This window comes from Hibiscus syriacus, unplaced genomic scaffold, assembly GCF_006381635.1.
Source record: "Hibiscus syriacus cultivar Baekdansim isolate YM2019G1 unplaced genomic scaffold, ASM638163v2 tig00002655_pilon, whole genome shotgun sequence".
In the NCBI taxonomy this organism is placed as follows: Eukaryota; Viridiplantae; Streptophyta; class Magnoliopsida; order Malvales; family Malvaceae; genus Hibiscus; species Hibiscus syriacus.
The window spans coordinates 280,447-298,925 of record NW_024061938.1 but is presented as its reverse complement, the minus strand read 5'-3'; the positions used below and the strand labels follow the sequence as shown (position 1 = coordinate 298,925).

Sequence of the window (18,479 nt, the reverse complement as noted above, 5' to 3'; positions counted from 1 at the left end):
ATGTACGTTGCCATCCAGGTTGTTCTTTCTTTGTATGCTAGTGGTCGTACTACATGCATTACGCTGGATTCTGGTGATGGTGTTTCTCATGCTGTGACAATCTATGAAGGATATGCCCTTCCACATGCCATCATGACAACAAAATCCGTGGATTTAGATTGGAAAATGAGGGCATTTGGGGTTTTGCCAACGTTCCTTTTGCATGCCTTTTCTTCTATTGCTTATTCTGCATTTGCAAGCATCAGAAAGATGTGTGATGAGAGGGACAAGAAAACTCTAGAAAGACTTCGTGCTGAAAGGCAAGTAAAAATTGATGAACTTAAGGAGATGAGAAATTATTACATTACACAACAGCTTATTCAGAGATATGATCTTGATCCAGCAGCAAAGGCTGCTGCTGCAACTGTCCTTGCATCAAAGTTGGGTCCAGATTCAGGTCTGAAATTCCATGTTGAAGATGGATCTAATCTTAATGTCCTGAGGGGGAAGAGCGACGATGTTGAGCTAGTACCATCAAGTGGACTTCAAAAAAGAAAGCCCAGTAGACCCAATAGTACGACATGCACTCCTTCGATTCATTCTGATGATGAAACAACACCTTATTCTTCTTCAAGGAATGAGGGTCCCCGAGCTTCTGAGCAAGGTCAAATAGTAGTTAATCATTGCAATCCACAGGGACCTTCTGCACAGGACGAGGGATGGCTTGCTCGTTTTGCGGCCTTGCTTGTTGGTGAAGATCCAACACAATCATATGCACTTATATGTGGCAATTTCCACATGCACAACGGACTTGAAAGCTTCACAGCCAAGTGTCCATAAAAAAATATATGTCAAAGAACCTTGTAAATATATGATGAAGAAAAAATAAATGAAGGTGAATAAGAAGAACAAAAGGAAGCATCAACACTTTCGATTCAAGTGAACGGAAGGAAACATCGACACTTTCGATTCAAGAAGAACGAAAGGAAGCATCGACACTTTCGATTCAAGAAGAACGAAAGGAAGCATCGACACTTTCGATTCAAGTAAACGGAAGGAAGCATCAACACTTTCGATTCAATTGTTCATCTTTTCATCAAGGAGGTTGAATGTTAGAAATTAGTTGTAATTAGTTTTTAGAACTTGCTATAATAGTGTGTTCAAGGTCAGAAGAACAGAAGAATAAGAAGTAGAGGGAATGTTAGCATAATGAATTAGTGAGCATCAACGATCGTGCTCCTACACTACTTGAGCTCTAGTGCATGTTGCATAGTGATTCTAGAAGATTGTTGTTAATGATAAGTTGAGGTTGTTAATGTTTAGTTACAAAGTTTGTTAAGACTATAACAACTATGTAGAGTTGTATATAAGGAAGAGAGGGATGTAGATCAAGAACTCAATTCATATTCTCTATTCAATATACATGATTTCATTGTCCTCTCACTAGATACTCAACTCTCTCGATTTAATTGAAAGATCAAATACAAATATAAATACGTAAACGATCCTCCGATCAAGTAAGCACACTAATATGCCGATTTGTTAGTTGAGATTAATCATGGTTTGTCTTACAATGTTTACAAATTAAATTTTCCCCTAATACGTTGGCTAAAAAGACAAAGGTTACATCAATCAGGTTCATCTAACAAATCTCACGTGAACTTCTAAAATTAAACTCAACTGATAATTGATCACATTAATTGAGTTCATCTACTCTGTTAATCTATAGATAGTGATAGTAATCATATGTCTGACACTCACATCAAGAATCACTATAAAGCCTCCAATTCATGTATTCTTGATATACATACGAGGATTATTTATAGGACACCTATACATGAAAACCGACTCAACCAATAAGCTAATAACCTAATCAACAAACTAACAAATTAACCACCTTACGCTCACGTAATACTAATAAGAGATAATCTAACCACCAATTGCGACTCTTCGACAAACCAGATGAGATGCACTGTTTATAGCCGTTGTGGCCTAATTGTTTCCATCACCATTCTTCATATACAAAGATCAAACAGCAAGCCAATGTGCATGCCTTGGCAATATATATAGTGGCATATACATAAATATTTTTTAGGGTGGCACACATGTATTAATAACATAAAATTTTATGCGATGGGAACAAATAAAATATCAGGGTGGGCACAGCTAAGAAAATAGATAACTAGTTGAAGAAAATTTGAATTTCAAGGTAGGCACGCACCATCCTAAAATAATGGTGTATCCGCCGCTGAGTATATATTTATATAAAGACTTCTATCATCCAAAATTTTTGCCATTTGTATATCTGTAAAGTACCAATGGTCAAAATGATGATTTTCAATGATGTTGTTATGATATAAATTCATATCTAACCAAGCTAGTTTCTCTGTGACTGAGAAACCAATTGCCAGTCCAGACAGATCATTGTCATGTAAAATGTAACACTTGCAATAATTCCCTCAAAAGGGTGCCGATTCCATCTTCACGTCTACTGGCGGTGATTAAAAACGGAATAGCAAAGTTGGTATTAAGTAGGATATACAATTACCAAAGCAGCTTGCCTTTTTATTTTTGCTTTGGAGCTTCTTTTAATTCAATGGTGGCTGAAATTCCAGGTCTATAAAGCAAAGTAGCAAACCCCCTCATGAGTTTTCCAATGCACATACAAGTCTCTTGCTAATGGCTCCTTAATCGAAGTTTTGGATTTTTCGATGGTTTTGATCTTCCTATTGGCCTTTGGGAGCATTGCTCCATTGGTTGACGCTCGAGCATTCTTTATTTTAGGTTATTCCCTTGTCGATAGTGGCAACAACAACAACTACCTTGCAACAACTGCTTGGGCCGATTCTCCACCTTATGGGATCGATTATCCGGGTCGGAGAGCCACCGGGCGGTTCTCTAACGGCCTTAACATCCCAGACTTGATTAGTTAAGTTTCTAGTAGTGTTGCTTTCTGTGTTTCTTTAATGTCGTTGTCTTGTTGAGAAGACAACATAAATTATATGATACTTCAAATGCTTGCCTGCAGGTCAGAAATTGGGTTATCAGAATCCCATTGCAATATTTGAGCCCAGACTTCAATGGGAAAAGGCTGCTTATTGGTGCCAACGGTGTGGGAATCCTTAATGACACTGGAGTTCAATTTTAAGTTATCAAATTCCCCATTGGCATGAGTGTGACTTATATTCCTTATTAAACGCCCCACGGTACGAGGAGATCGGGTTCGGGTTTCTTTAAATAAGTTTATGACACAGAATGTTCAGGTTTGTTTGAAGAATACAAGCGCAGATTCTTGTTTTGCTTTTGCAGCAAGCAAGCACGCAACATCCAGTTTGTGCTTCAACTGTTTGGTTCTTCCTTGATCAGATTTGAACCTTACTATATTTGGTTAAATGTGTGTGAATGTTAAAGACTAGAAAACCAATCTTTTCATGCATTTGAAGTTTGTGAACCCCAATTTGTCCAATACTATTGCAGACTCTATACAAGGCGGGAGCACGTAGGGTTCTAGTGACAGGCACGGGACCGATGGGTTGTGTTCCAGCAGAACTGGCTATACGGGGCACCAATGGCTGATGCTCCGAAGAACATCAACTTGCTGCATCTTTGTACAATCCACAACTTGTTCAGATTTAAATGGACTCAACAAGCAGATAGGCAAGAGGTCTTCGTTAGCGACCCTCGAGCCTTCGGTGCATTCTTTGCTCTTAATTATTTCATTTAAAAGAAGGGGTTAACAATTTACTAAATTAATAAGAGTTTATACATTACCAACAACTAGTTGGTATAGTGCGATTAAGCACTTTATTCCTTAAGTAAGTTCAGGAGTTTGAACCCTGACGTTTGCAAATAGAATAAATTGGGATGAGAGGATCGTCATTGTTTCTACAATACCCGATCTTGATTAATTAATCGATAGATCGAATAGATGTGATCAATTAAAAAACAAGAGTTTCTACATTTAAAAATATGTAACTTAACGAATCAACCTATCAAATATCATATTATAATACATAAAGTATAAGCACACTTTTATATTATAAAGTTATGGTATATAATCTACTGTTTATTCTCATAGATTAATCGTTTATAAAAATTTATCAATAATATATTATTTATCACATTCTATTTATATTTTAACTATAAAATTTATCATGTGTTATAAGTTATACAAATAATATTTTAGCTATTAAAAAATGAAAATTTAATCCCTCTACTATTAATGTTACCTATTTATACTATGATATTAAATATATTAAAAAATTTACTCATACTATAATAATCGATGATGTGATAGTACCATAATAAATATAAATAATACGAAATCTCTTCACATCATCCAATAAATTATATAATGTTATTCATATGCTATTATAGTGTTGAATATAAAAAATATTACTTAATCAACACAATTTCATGCATATTGATTGTTATTCCTTATTTTCATAGTATCAGTGTAAATTATTTATAAAAATATCACATCACTCAAATGTAAATGGACCTAACTTTCAAATAGAAAATAGAAAAAAACTGAATTGACTAAAGAATTACTAAACTATATATAAATACATAGTTAACATGCTGAGCAACGGCCTATTAGCTCAGTTGGTTAGAGCGTCGTGCTAATAACGCGAAGGTCGCAGGTTCGAAACCTGCATGGGCCAATTTGCTTGTTTATTTTCTTAAACGGCGTCGGTTCTTTATCTTTTTCCTCTCATTTTTTCCCCAAACGTCGCTTCCTCGTTTCAGATATCAGTTAGAGCTCACGCAGAGTTGCTGCAAGCAATTGAAGTTCCATTTTTCATTACTATTTTTTATTAAAAATAAGTCATCATATTATAAAATTTATTTATGAAAAACTACACATTTTGTACTTAAACTATTATTTTTGTTCCGTTTTGATACCCGATTTATATTTTTTTCAAAATTATAGTTAAAGTTTAGTTTAAGTTTCAATTTGATACTTCATCGTTCAAAACTTAACAGTGATGCTGACGTGTCACCAAAAGATAATGTCATGTCATCATTGAAAAATATCACGTCAACAATTCTGTTATTTTTTTTAAAGTCCGGTACCGATTTGAAAGCTAAACTAAATGTTAGGTATGATTTTGAAAAAGATAAAGTTTGGATACCAAAATGAAACACAAGTATTAGTTTAGTTACTAAATGTATAGTTTACCCTTTTTTATTTGGAGTTACTTAGTTTTTAATAGAAAAAAAAAATCATATTTTAAGGTCCAAATACTCGGAGTTGTCGCAAGTTCGACAGCACAAATATTCAAGTTAACCCCTTCTTTTAAAAGAAGTAATAGTATAATGTAATAAATAACATTCTCTTTCTCATATAGCTATTTTGAACTTATAATTTCTCACTAGAATTACACTAAGGGTGCGTTTGGTTCACGGAATGTAAGATTACCAGTGAGAATGTATGATTATCAGGGAATAGGATTATTGAGAATGTTGTATTTTGTGTTTGGTTGGTTTAGCAAGAATGTAAGATTACCGTGTTTGGTTAAATGAATAAAAGATTATTGAAATGTATATTTGATCAAATTGTCCTTATTATATATTTGTTTTTTAACAAGTTAGAAAATATTTATATATTTTCTTTAAAAAATTTAAATTCATAAAATTTATATAATTTTTTTATAAAATTGAAAATATAAAAAGGTTTAATGAAAGGGTAAATTTTTATTTTAACCTTTGAATTTTATATAAAATTTTAATTATAGACTTTTTTGTAAATCTAAAATAGTTTAAGGATAAATTTGTAATTTAACCTTCATAGAATTTTTATTATTCAATGACAGAAGAATGATATTTTTGGGGAAAAAAATTAAGGGCATTTTAGTCCAAAACGCTGATAATCCAACAATACCTAAGAAAACGGAGGTAATGACATTCCCGATAATATACCCCAAAAAATCCACTATTGGTAATCTTACATTTCCGGAAATAAAATTCACGGGCTAACCAAACGGGGGGAATGTGGATTCTATTCATCCAAACGACCCCTAAAGGAAATCTCTTCTCCAGAAACCTATAAGAGAGTTGGAGATGTAAGTAATATATGTTTTAAATATTCTCAACTATTTGACAACGAACGATTAATCACCCTTGCCGTCACTAGTGTTTGAACCCATGACCTCTAGGACAACAACAATTCTTTTAACCAATAAGGTAAGTTAGTTCATGCATCACCACATCACCGATTGTTAGCCCTTAATAGTTGAGTGACCAAAATTTTTAATATCCTTAATGTTGGATTATAAATAATTAATTATTAGTCTCGGAACAAGTTGACCAATATCCTATTGATTGGTTTTATCTTCCATGTTGATTAATATCGATACGATCCTTCTTATATCATATGATCTGAATAAGTGAAAATCCAACCTAACTTAAGTTTCTAAGAAAGAATCAATTTATATTTTAACTTGTCAAGTAAAAGAGTTTCAGAATAAGCAAATTCTTCTTATGAAAGTTTTTTTTAAGGAGAAATCACCAATACGAATAAGCAATTTAGGAGCTTAAGGATCAGATGAAGCCTCAAGTGAAATTTGAGGATGAATTTGTTTAAGAGGGAATTATAACATATGGGAATAGGGTCAGCTAATTTATTCTGAAAATTTATTTAGTTACCAAAGAAGTGAATTGGCAAATAGAGGACTAAAAAGAAAGGTGTGAAAAGTAAAAGCTTTGCATGATTATTTAAAACATAATTTTCATAGTCTCAATATTCAGTACTTACAAGGAAAAGAATGCATTACTTGAATGAAAATGGACCTAACTTTCTGAAGACACTTAAATTCGTCCATCATAATACATACGTATATATAATATTATATTATGTTATAAGTTATAATATATATATATGGTTTATTTACATTCTTTTCTCTCCTGTTACAGGCCCAACAGTAATGGCCCAAATCCCACATGACCCAAGTGACCAGCTGCCCAAACCAGTATGGATTAGGGTTTATGTAAACCCTAATCTCTCAACCTCTCATCCAGCCGCCAACAATGGTGACCGTTGGATCTAGATGAGATCCAACGGTCCACAGCAAATGGTATCCAAGGGTTGCCCAGAAAACCCTAGCAAGACTCTCGCCCCAGCGCCGCAATACCCGGTCGAAGCTCCCTCGCGCAGCACGTCTCCCACATCCGGTTTTCTCGGCATCGTGACCACATAGAACACCCAAGACAAACAACCAAGTCAGAGTCATGGATTGTGACCACAAACAAACCGAGTTTTACTCGGATTAAAACTCTAAAAATAGCCTAGGTTATCACTATAAAGCCATGTAATTAGAAGCTTTTAAAGAAAAAAAAGAAATCACGACGGAACTTGGAAAGAAAGTCATACGAAATATTGAGAGAAATATCAAGCAGTTTCGAAGCCTTTTGTAACACTTTCGAAAAGGAAATAAGAAGAAGGTAGCATCTTTTACCTCTGTTCACTCGTCTTTCACTGTTGCATGTTGAGTGTTGCTTGAGATTTGACTTCAAAACCACACAAATAACAAAAAAAACGTTTCGGTCGAGGAACGAAAGGGAGGCCATTCGATTTATTTTTTTTTTCTTTCAAAACTTTTTTAGATCTAGGTTTTTTTTTCCTAATCGATTTTTGAAAAACAATCTTTGTTTTCAGAAAGGGATTTCAAAAGTTTTCGAGATTTCAAAAAAAATAGAAGAGATGAGTTTTGCCGCCAATGAACGACGGCCGGCGCCATTCAACGGCGACGCGAGGCGGCGTAGGGTGGCGTTTTCTGGGTTCATGAAGAACCACGGCCCTGTTCTTCATTTCTGAAGAACAGGCGAGAGCATTTAGGCAAAAGGGGAGGCTCGTTTTGGCGAGAAGAGGAGAATGAGTTTTCATTTGTTTTAATTTTATTTAACAATCCAGATATTTTCTTTAAAACGGTTAAACCGTGCATTTGATGCCTCTGTTTTTATAAAGTTATAATTTGCCCCTTTGATTCTAAGTGTAATTCGAATTCTTATCAAATCTGGCCTTGAATTTCATTCTATTTTCAATTTAGACACCATATATATATATATATAATTATTACGTTTAAATCCTTGTATTATTATCGTATATTATTTTGTATTATTTATGCTGATATACGTGTATTCTTTACATTTTATTGGTACAACATTATTAATATACATGAATTACCAATTATGCTTATAATCATTTCTTATTTCTAGTATAATACCCTATAATCGTATATGTGTATATTTCAATTCAACTTGATACTTATACTATTATTTTTATTTATTTCATAGTACTTAATTTGTTGTACATATACGTATCTTTTATATATTTTACCTATATACCCATTATTAATATATATTATTTTTTAAATTATTTCTATGTTATTTTCTAATATATATATATATATATATATATATCGTATTTTATTTGTTTTGTACACATATTTTTATTTTATTATTATTGTCATATATAGTTGTTATTATTTTCTTTTATTTAATTATTTTTCCTATATGATATTACCTATATATATATATTTTTTTTAAAATTGTACTATATGTACATATTATTTTTTTCCTCATCTATTTATTTAGTTATCTATTTATTTTTCTTTATTTTTTTATCTTTTATTTACTCATATTTGTTTATTTATTTATCCATTTATTATTGTATATTGTCTTTGTTTTTTTTTATCTCGTTTATTCTTTTTCCCCTTTTTATCTTCTTTATGTTATTTGTTTTCTTCAATCTAATACGTTCACTTTTAAAGGGTACAACTTTCAAATCAATCTACGGTAAGTAATTAGGACTAGATCTTACCTTGTAATTTAAACTTATATTTTTTCTTAATTAAGACAACTGGAAATTACATAGTACCGAAAGGGTGGTTCAAGGGTGCTAATCCTTCCTTGACCGTAACCGACTCCCGGATCCGACACATCTTTGGTACGACGCAGATCAGGTAAGAAATGAGGTGTCCGGTCAACCCATTTTTCATAAAATAAATGATCGGTGGCGACTCCAATCCACATTTTCCTAAGTCGAAGCCCAATTCCGGGGCCCAACCGAAAGACGGTTACGACAGCTTGGCGACTCCGCTGGGGACCACAGGTAAGTGAGTCAGGCTAAGGTAATTTCCAGTTGTCTTTTTAACGAAAAGGGTAAGTTTAAATTTTAAGGTAATATTTCGATCCTTATTACTTATTTTTGATTATATTTTTCGAGTAAATAGTTGGACTGACCGTTTTCTAATGATTTCAGCTTTCCAAACATTTTCATCTAAGGCTCTAAACCCGAGCTCCGAACCCGTTTAAGTGGGGGTGAAAGCGACGCCTTCGTGTGAATTTATTCACCGTATGGGCCTAGCAAGTAGCCTTCGGGATTCATATACCTTATGCCTTCGTGTGAATTTATTCTCCGTATGGGCATAAGGGAATGTGTCCTCTCGAGTTTAACTTAGTCCACACAAGCCTGTGATGGGTTTCGGACTAAGGGTCTGGTCGGTCCAAGGGGGGCGCCAGCAAGGAGAACTCGAGTACCGTTTTTAGAACCCAAACCGGAGGCTTTGAATAAATAGAGCCTACCCCAAAACCACATTCCAAAACCTAGGACATTTATTTCCTAACCTTTTTATTTTTATGTTTTTTATTTACCATTTATTTTCTATTCTATTTTACTAACGTTTTTGCCTTTGTGTTTGTTTTCTAGCATTTGCATCATTACAAGAGGCTATTGATCCCTAAAAAACGTTTGTTATATACAAATAATTCGAGTTAATGGACAAAGGTGTTGTAATACAAGAGATTGAAACGCTGAGGCACGACTATGGTCCGAGAAGGCTCAGAAAGAGAAGGGAGACAGTCTTCAGGGAAACTATGTGTCAGAACTGGTTAGTTATGCCGCTGTCAGCCTGAAACAGAATAATGTCCAGGAGCTGCGAAACATTTGGGATAGTTGGAAGAATGATAGAAAGCAGAAGTTCAGTCAACGATATGGTGATATCGCCCTCTTGCTCCATGTCAAGACTGATGAGCCCTTACTCCGAGCATTAATTCAATTCTGGAATCCGGGATATAGTTGTTTCACCTTTAACCAGGAAGACATGGTGCCTACTATCGAAGAGTATACTACTCTACTACACTGCGAAAGCATCAAGCTTGAGCGAGCCTACATTAAACACATCAAAAGCCAGCCTTTCAAGAATGCACTGGCCAAAGTTGCAGGAGTAGATGAGAAATGGGTAATCGATCGGACTCAGCGTAGAGGCAGTGGAGAAGGAATTGAATGGATACACATAAAGCAACTAATGAAAAACCACCCTGATGAGTGGAAGACTATAGACCTTTTTGCATTGGGTCTGTACGGTTTGATTATCTTTCCGAAAGCTTTGGGGTGCATTGACGCTGCCGTGGTGGAACTATTTGAGCAACTTTCTAAACGAGTTAATCCAGCACCATCCATCTTGGCCGAGACCTTTCGATCGCTCAACCATTGTCGAAGAACTGGCGGAGGAAGATTTACCGGGTGTATTCAGCTCCTTCAGGTCTGGATTCACAGCCACTTCTGGAAGACTAACGGGGTTGCCTACCGCCGTTTCAGCACCACCTATTCACCTCTAGGTGAATTTATTACCTTAAAATGGCATGAAGGCGCCTCGAAAGAAAAATGGATGAAGGTCTTTACGCATCTTCAAGACCGAGATATTGTCTGGAGAACCCCTTGGTTATTCCTCGGTGACGTTCTTTTCCGATGTGGTGACTCTGACACTGTGACCTTACTTGGACTTTGGGGAGCAGTCGGGTATGCTCCCTATTAGCACTTAGACATACGGAGCACGTCAGTTTGTCCCAGCAACATGCGGGTTGGCTAAGTCAGAGTTTGAGTATCACGGCGACAGCTATAAGAAGATGATCAAAGAAACAGCCGATTCGTGGAGGAAAGTATTCCGGATGGATGTTGTAGCTACCAGAAGCATGCTCACTCCGGATTATGTGGAGTGGCGAAGGTCAAGAAAGAATGACAACATCCCTGTGCCAGACCGTGATGACACCCGGACCATGGAAGAACACCTCATGCATGTCCCTTCTGAACTCGAGATAGCCAAGACCGAGTTTGAAGCCGTGAATAATGAGCTGAAGCAAAGAATAAAGGAACTTGAAGCTGAACGTTATCAGTGGAAGCTCGATGCTGACTCTCAGAAAGATCGGGCAGAAAAACTGGAAAAAGAACAAAAAAGAGTCCGTTTTGAGCTCGAAGACTTGAGAAAAGGGTATCAGGATAAGGTCAAGGATAATTCCAAGTTGAAGGTAACCTCTGAATACTGGAAAGACGAAGCTCATAGCCTGAAAAGGAAGTTTGAGGGGCCTGATGAGAAAGCTTGGAATGAACAGATGAAGACTGCCCAAAGACGCTTGGCAGATAGTCAATATCAGAACCAGCGCTTGAGAGTTCGGGTAGCTGACTTAGAAAAACAACATGAGAAAGATGGCAAGACATTAGCTGAGTTAGAAGCTATTATAGATGGGTTCAAGAGGCAAGCAAACGAGCTTCAGATAGTTCCTTTCGACGGAGGATTACAATGGCGTTTCCGTTGGGAACAAGCACAGCGAATGGTGAGGGCCCGAGACGCAACCATACGAGATTTCCTGGATCAAGTGCAAAAAGCAGCCCGTCATCTTCACGGCCTAGCAAGGGAAGCTGGTGTGGTTCGACAAGGCATTCAACCAGTGACAGATGAAGGCAGAAGACTTGTCAACCTACTGGAAGCTGTTCGGGGTCTAGAGGATTTAGTCCGAATGTACCTTTAATCTGTTTTTATGTCTCTTAAAAGATAAGACATTTTTGTCTGAACAAGGGTTATTTATAATAATGAACACTTTTCTGGATCAATGCCTCCAATTGCATACATCATACATTGCATTCCTTGCATTTTATATTTCATGTTTGGTTATTTTATATTTTCCATGTTTTTACATTCGTATTAACTAACAGAACATGTCTCAGACACCGAGCTTACCACCACAAGCATCAGATACACATCACCCGCACAATACTCGAACAAAAAGAGACAAATGGAAGCCAGAATGGAGAAGATCGAAGAGCACATGGCAAGACTTCAAAAGGAACTAGAAGATAAGATGGCTCAGAACAGTGAAAGTACTCTTGAGTCCATCAAGAAAAATCAGGAGTCCTTGGTCGACCAAATCGTAGCCAAGTTGTCGGTCTACAGCAAGCTAGTGCATCAGGGGGCATTTCTTCCGAGGGAGTGGCCATACCACCAACCCCGCAAGTGGTTATCTCACCCGGAATATTACCCGGGGACGCATCTGCTACTAAAGGGAAAGCAGCACTACCCGGGGACTCATTCGTTACCAAAACAAAAGTTGCACCTGCTGTAAAGATACAAACTTCTACAATCATCCCTGATGATCATCCGGATGATTATCATGTCCCAGACTTTGACGAGGAAGATAAAGCTAAAAAATGGAAGAAAAGATAAAAATATTAGAAGATCAAATAAAGATGGTCCAGGGAGACCATGATTATTATGGAGTGGACGCAATGGAGCTGACCCTAGTTCCAGACTTGGTGCTTCCACCAAAGTTTAAAGTTCCTGAGTTTGAGAAGTTCGACGGGAACAGTTGCCCTTCAGCCCATATTACTATGTTCTGTCGAAAGATGACAGGATATGGCGGGAATGACCAACTCCTGATCCATTGTTTTCAGAGAGCCTGTCCGGTTCAGCTATTCGGTGGTACAACCAGCTTAGTCGGACTCATATCAAGACGTGGAAAGACTTAGCCAATCTTTCTTGGAACAGTATAAGCATATCAACGATATGAGACCAGACCGGGTCATGTTACAAAGCCTAGAGAAGAAACACAATGAGAGTTTCCGACAGTACGCACAGAGGTGGAGGGATTTATCTGTGCAAGTTCATCCGCCCTTGGATGAAAAGGAAACAAGAAAGCTGTTTGTACAGACCTTGAAGGCACCTTACTTCGGGCACTTTGGTAGCAATCACGTCGGGAAGTTTCTCAGATTTGGTCATGGCCGGTTGAAATGATCGAGTTGGCCATTAAACAAGGAAAGATTGAGGAGGATACTATAGTAAAACCTCCCATGAAAAAAAAGAGCGAGAGATCAACAATGTAAACACCTACAGTGTCAGCAAGGGAGTTACGATCTCAAGCTCAAATTCACAGCAGCTGTACCATCCGGTACTTCTAGACAGAACCAGAGAGAACCGAGAAGAGAAAGGGAAAGGGAGCAGTTTGACCCCATTCCCATGACGTATAAGGAGTTATACCAACAGCTCTTCGACACTCATGCAGTGTCGCCTTATCCTATGAATCCAATAAATCCCCTTACCCGAAATGGTATGACGAGAGCGCTCACTGCGAATATCATGGCGGTGTGCAGGGGCATTCGATTGAAAGTTGTCTCGCATTCAAGAGACTTGTGCAACGGATGAGAAACAAGAATTGGATCACTTTCAACTCCGGAGCACCAAATGTCGCCCAGAATCCCTTGCCCAATCATCAGAGGCAGGAATCAATGCCGTTACTACCGAAGGGGGCAGGAAAGTTAAATTGAGTGTTTCAGAGGTTAAATCTCCTTTGGCTTGGGTATGGAGCCAAATGGTAAAGGCATGATTTCTTTCACCATATTCAGATACGATAGAACGAATGGTAACCATTGTTGTTACCACAACAAAGAAGGGCATAAAGTGCAAGATTGCCCAGAGTTCAGATTGTTAGTCCCTCATGATGGATCGAAGGAGTTGGAAATTTACGAAGAAATTCAAGATTCTTGGAAGAAGATGTTTGTGCCACCGGAGAATCATCAGATAGAAAATTTGGTAGGGGTAGTCCTTTGATAATTACCCCTAAGCAAGTACAGTGACAACACCAGCCAAGGTGGTAATCTCCACACCGCGGCCTTTCAATATAAGGACAATCGGCAAGTGCCATGGAAGTACGAATGTCAGGTGAGTACTTCCGGAGGAGGTAATAGTAAAGTGGGGCAAAGACCACTGGAGCCATTCAAAGAAGATGTGCTAGTTGTCAATGAACCTATAAAGGAGGAAGAAGCTAAAGAGTTCCTCAAGATCTTGAAGCACAGCGAGTACAACATTGTAGAACAGCTCCACAACTTACCTACACGTACTTCAATGCTAGCACTATTTTTAAGCTCGGAAGCACACCGAGAAGCGTTGTTGAATGTCCTTAATCAAACGTTCGTGCCACAAGACATACCAGTCAGCAAGATGGATCGACTGGTAAACAATATTCAAGCTGATAATCTCATCTCATTTTCAGATGATGAGATTCCATCAGGAGGAAGAGGCCGAACGAAGGCGTTACACATTACTACCTACTGTAAGGGGCACGATTTACCAAGTGTCTTAATCGATAATGGTTCATCCTTGAACGTGATGCCTTTGATTACATTGAAGAGGCTACCAATAGATACCTCTCATATGAGAGCTTGTCAGAATGTGGTCCGAGCATTTGATGGGACCAAAAGAGAGGTAATCGGAAAGATCGAGGTACCATTGACCATCGGACCAGCCACCTATGATGTTGAGTTCCTTGTGATGGATATCATACCGTCCTATAGCTGTCTTTTGGGTAGGCCGTGGATTCATCAAGCAGGTGCAGTACCCTCCACGTTGCACCAGAAAGTTAAATTTGTCATTGACGGGGCCTTGGTAATTATCAATGCTGAGGAAGATATCGTGGCAAGCGTGACCACGGAGGCTCCATACATCGAGGTAGACGAGGAAGCGGTAGAATGTTCGTTCCGCTCCTTGGAGTTTGTGAATGCCACATTCGTGGCAGAAGGAAAAAGAATCCCAAGACCTCGACTCTCCAAATGTACAAGGATGGAGATCAAGCAAACCCTAGGCCGAGGCGCAGAACCGGGAGAGGTTTTGGGAAATATTTGCAAGGAATGATCAACCCTGTCCGTCCTATCCCAAAATTAGACCAATTTGGGCTCGGTTTTCAGCCCGGTTATCATTAAAGGAGAAAGGAAATTCAAAAGAACCAGGAGAAAAGGTTAGCCAGATTGACTGGAAACGAACTCCAATGGAAACCTATGACATTCCCGCCGCTCTTCAGAACATTCAAGTCAGGTGGTTATGTGTTTGAGACCACCATGTCCGAGTTACAAACGGCTCTGAAAGATCTGAACGTTAATGCCGTGACCACAGAAGATGTGACAACAAAGATAGATCCAGGATATGCCCTCTGCCACATGGATTCGTGCCTAGCGTTGGTCGGTGGAAGAACTACCTGTGGTTTACAAGAATCTTTCAGAGTAATATTCGAACTATCCCTATTTGCCTATACCCGGGGCAATAGGTGATCTTTTGTAAGGGAATAAATGTTTTGTTTAAGTTTAATAAGGATGCATTTTTCTTTTCCATGGCAAACAAAGTTTTCTTTATTCATTATCTATCTCCTTCAGTATTTCATTTCCAGTTACTCTCAAAGTTAGTTCTTGACCATTCCGTGTGGGATAGTATCCTCTCACACATACACTCTTCCTCCTTTCAGGTTCCCAGATAACGATAATGTGGCACTAAGACCCTGATCCGGAGGTGGATTTTGAATCAACCATTTGTCTTGGGGAATTTGAAGAATGCGATAATGAAGAAGAATACAACTTGCCTACCGAATTGTTGAGAATGGTAGAAAAGAAGAAAAGCAAATACTGCCACATGAGGAGGCGATCGAAATATTAAATTTGGGCACTGAGGAAGATCGAAAGGAGGTTAAAATCGGCACAACTCTTTCGACTGAAGAAAGAAAAAACCTGATAGCCTTACTTCAGGAGTACGAAGATGTGTTTGCTTTGTCGTATCAAGACATGCCGGGACTAGACACAGATATGGTAGTTCACAACTGCCAATCAAACCAAATTCAAACCTGTGCAGCAAAAACTGAGAAGAATGCGACCAGAAATGCTCCTTAAGATCAAGGAAGAGGTCAAGAAGCAATTTGATGCCGGTTTTCTCCAAGTGGCCAAATACCCTGAGTGGGTGGCCAACATAGTGCCTGTGCCGAAGAAGGACGGGAAAGTACGCATGTGTGTCGATTACCGGGACCTTAATAAGGCCAGTCCCAAGGACAACTTTCCTCTGCCACACATAGACACTCTGGTGGACAACACGGCCGGGAACGCCTACTTTTCATTCATGGATGGATTTTCGGGGTACAATCAGATCAAGATGCATCCCGAAGACATGGAGAAGACCACTTTCGTCACAATGTGGGGAACTTTCTGTTACAAAGTGATGCCTTTCGGATTAAAGAATGCTGGGGCAACATATCAGAGAGCTATGGTGACCCGTTCCACGACATGATGCACAAAGAAATCGAGGTTTATGTCGACGACATGATTGTCAAGGCACAGACCCGAGAGTGAACATGTCAAGAATCTGAGGAAGCTCTTCCAGAGATTGAGAAAGTTCCAACTGAGACTAAACCCTAGCAAGTGTACCTTCGGGGTAACATCTGGAAAACTACTAGGCTTTATAGTCAGCAGGAGAGGCATACAGGTCGATCCTGATAAGGTTAAGGCTATCCAGAATCTACCTCCACCACGAACCCAAAAAGAAGTCCGAGGTTTTCTGGGCAGACTAAACTACATAGCTCGGTTCATCTCTCAGTTAACCGACAATGTGACCCCATCTTTCGTCTCCTCCGAAAGAATAGCCCTGGAGCATGGGATAAAGCTGTCAGACTGTATTTGAGAAAGTAAAAGAGTACTTGTCTCACACTCCTGTCCTGATGTCCCCTATCCCAGGAAAACCTCTGTTTTTTTTGTATCTCTCCATATTCGAGAACTCCATGGGGTGTGTTCTGGTCAACACGATGAGTCTGGGAAGAAGGAAAGAGCCACTACTACTTAAGCAAGAAGTTCACCGCTTGCGAGGTCCGATATCCTCCTATTGAGAAGGTTTGTTGTGCCCTGGTATGGGCTACAAAAGACTTCGACAATACATGTTGTCCACACCACTTGGCTGTTTCCAAGTTAGACCCTAAAATACATGATGGGCGTACCTGCTCTATCCGGAAGGTTAGCCCGATGGCAGATGCTTTTGTCTGAATTTGACATCGAATACGTGAGCCAAAAAGCGGTAAAAGGCAGCGCCATATCCGATTTTTTTGGCAAGCAGAATTGATGAGAGCTATGAGCCGCTGGACTTTGATTTCCCAGACGAGGACTTAATGGCCATATCTTTAGAGGAAGCAAGCATTTCAACAACGTTCCTGGAAAATGCACTTCGATGGGCACAAATGCACTAGGACATGGCATCGGGGCAATTCTAGTCTCCCCAGAAGGGAGTCACTACCCATTTACGAGCAACTGAACTTTGATTGTACCAATAACATGGCAGAACGAAGCTTGTGTCTTGGGAATTCGGGCTGCACTGGGGCAAAATATAAGACTTTACGGGTGTATGGAGACTCAGCCTTAGTAATCTATCAGCTCCGAGGAGAGTGGGAAACTAAGGATCAAGCTGTTAGAGTACGAAAACTAGTGTTGGATCTGCTCGAAGAGTTCGACGAAGTCACCTTCCACTACGTGCCTAGAGAAGAAAATCAATGGCTGACGCTTTAGCTACATTGGCAGCCGCATTCAGGGTTGGTGGAGAGTCTGAAATGATGCCAATCAACATGCAATCGTATGAGTACCCAGCTCATTGTTACCAAATTGAAGAAGTGAAAGATACTAAGCCTTGGTACTTCGACATTCTGCAGTATATCAAGCATCGGAGTTATCCAGAGAAAGCCACCGAAATCGATAAGAAACCCTTAGAAGGTTGGCAGCTGGATACGTCATTGGAGAGGTTTTATACAAGAAAAGCCATAACCAAGTTCTATTAGATGCGTCGATGCTGAAGAGGCAAAATGATAGTGGAAGAGTACATGATGGGGTTTGTGGAGCACATGCAAATGGGCATATGTTGTCAAGACAAATAATGAGATGCGGATATTTTTGGTCCACACTGGAAAGTGATTGCATCAACTATGCTAGGAGATGTCATAAATGTCAGATTTATGGAGACAAGATAAATGTTCCACCCCATCCACTTCATGTAATGACGTCACCATGGCCTTTTTCTGTGGGGCATGGACGTTATCGGGCAAATCCATCCGAAGGCTTCGAATGGTCACCGTTTCATTCTCGCAATTGATTATTTCACGAAATGGGTAGCTGCGTCATACGCCAGTGTCACTCAATCCACTATTTGCAAGCTTCTGAAGAAAGAAATTATATGTCGGTATGGTCTACCTGAAAGGATTATCACCGATAACGCAACAACTTGAACAACAAGATGATGAGTGCTGCCTGCGAACAGTTCAACATAAAACATCACAATTCCACTGCTTACAGACCAAAGATGAACGGAGCAGTAGAAGCAGCAAACAAAAATATTAAGAAGATAGTGGAGAAAACAACTGAACCTACAAAGACTGGCATG

At 38.8% G+C, this 18,479-nt stretch overlaps 2 protein-coding genes and 1 non-coding gene across 3 annotated transcripts; all 3 read left to right on the top strand.

The window, feature by feature from the left end:
• LOC120147937 (uncharacterized protein At2g24330-like) lies at nt 1–819 on the top strand. The gene has a single exon (XM_039161169.1). It carries the CDS (start codon nt 1–3, stop codon nt 817–819), a length of 819 nt encoding a protein of 272 aa, XP_039017100.1.
• Nucleotides 820–2,690: 1,871 nt separating this feature from the next.
• On the top strand, nt 2,691–3,555 carry LOC120147926 (GDSL esterase/lipase At4g28780-like). Its single transcript, XM_039161160.1, has 4 exons — nt 2,691–2,907; nt 3,008–3,089; nt 3,289–3,373; nt 3,457–3,555. The coding sequence occupies exons 1-4, from the start codon at nt 2,691–2,693 to the stop codon at nt 3,553–3,555; spliced, it is 483 nt and encodes a 160-aa protein (XP_039017091.1).
• Nucleotides 3,556–4,569: 1,014 nt separating this feature from the next.
• On the top strand, nt 4,570–4,643 carry TRNAI-AAU. The gene has a single exon. It is a non-coding gene; the product is annotated as a tRNA-Ile (tRNA).
• Nucleotides 4,644–18,479: the final 13,836 nt, after the last annotated feature.

Bases quoted from the DNA above. Each gene is read 5' to 3' on its own strand.
- LOC120147937 (XM_039161169.1), top strand. From the start codon at position 1: ATGTACGTTGCCATCCAGGTTGTTCTTTCTTTGTATGCTAGTGGTCGT.
- LOC120147926 (XM_039161160.1), top strand. From the start codon at position 2,691: ATGGTTTTGATCTTCCTATTGGCCTTTGGGAGCATTGCTCCATTGGTT. The intron at 3,090-3,288 runs GTGTGGGAATCC...TTGCTTTTGCAG, and splicing joins GCTGCTTATTGGTGCCAACG to CAAGCAAGCACGCAACATCC. The intron at 3,374-3,456 runs GTGTGTGAATGT...ATACTATTGCAG, and splicing joins CTTACTATATTTGGTTAAAT to ACTCTATACAAGGCGGGAGC.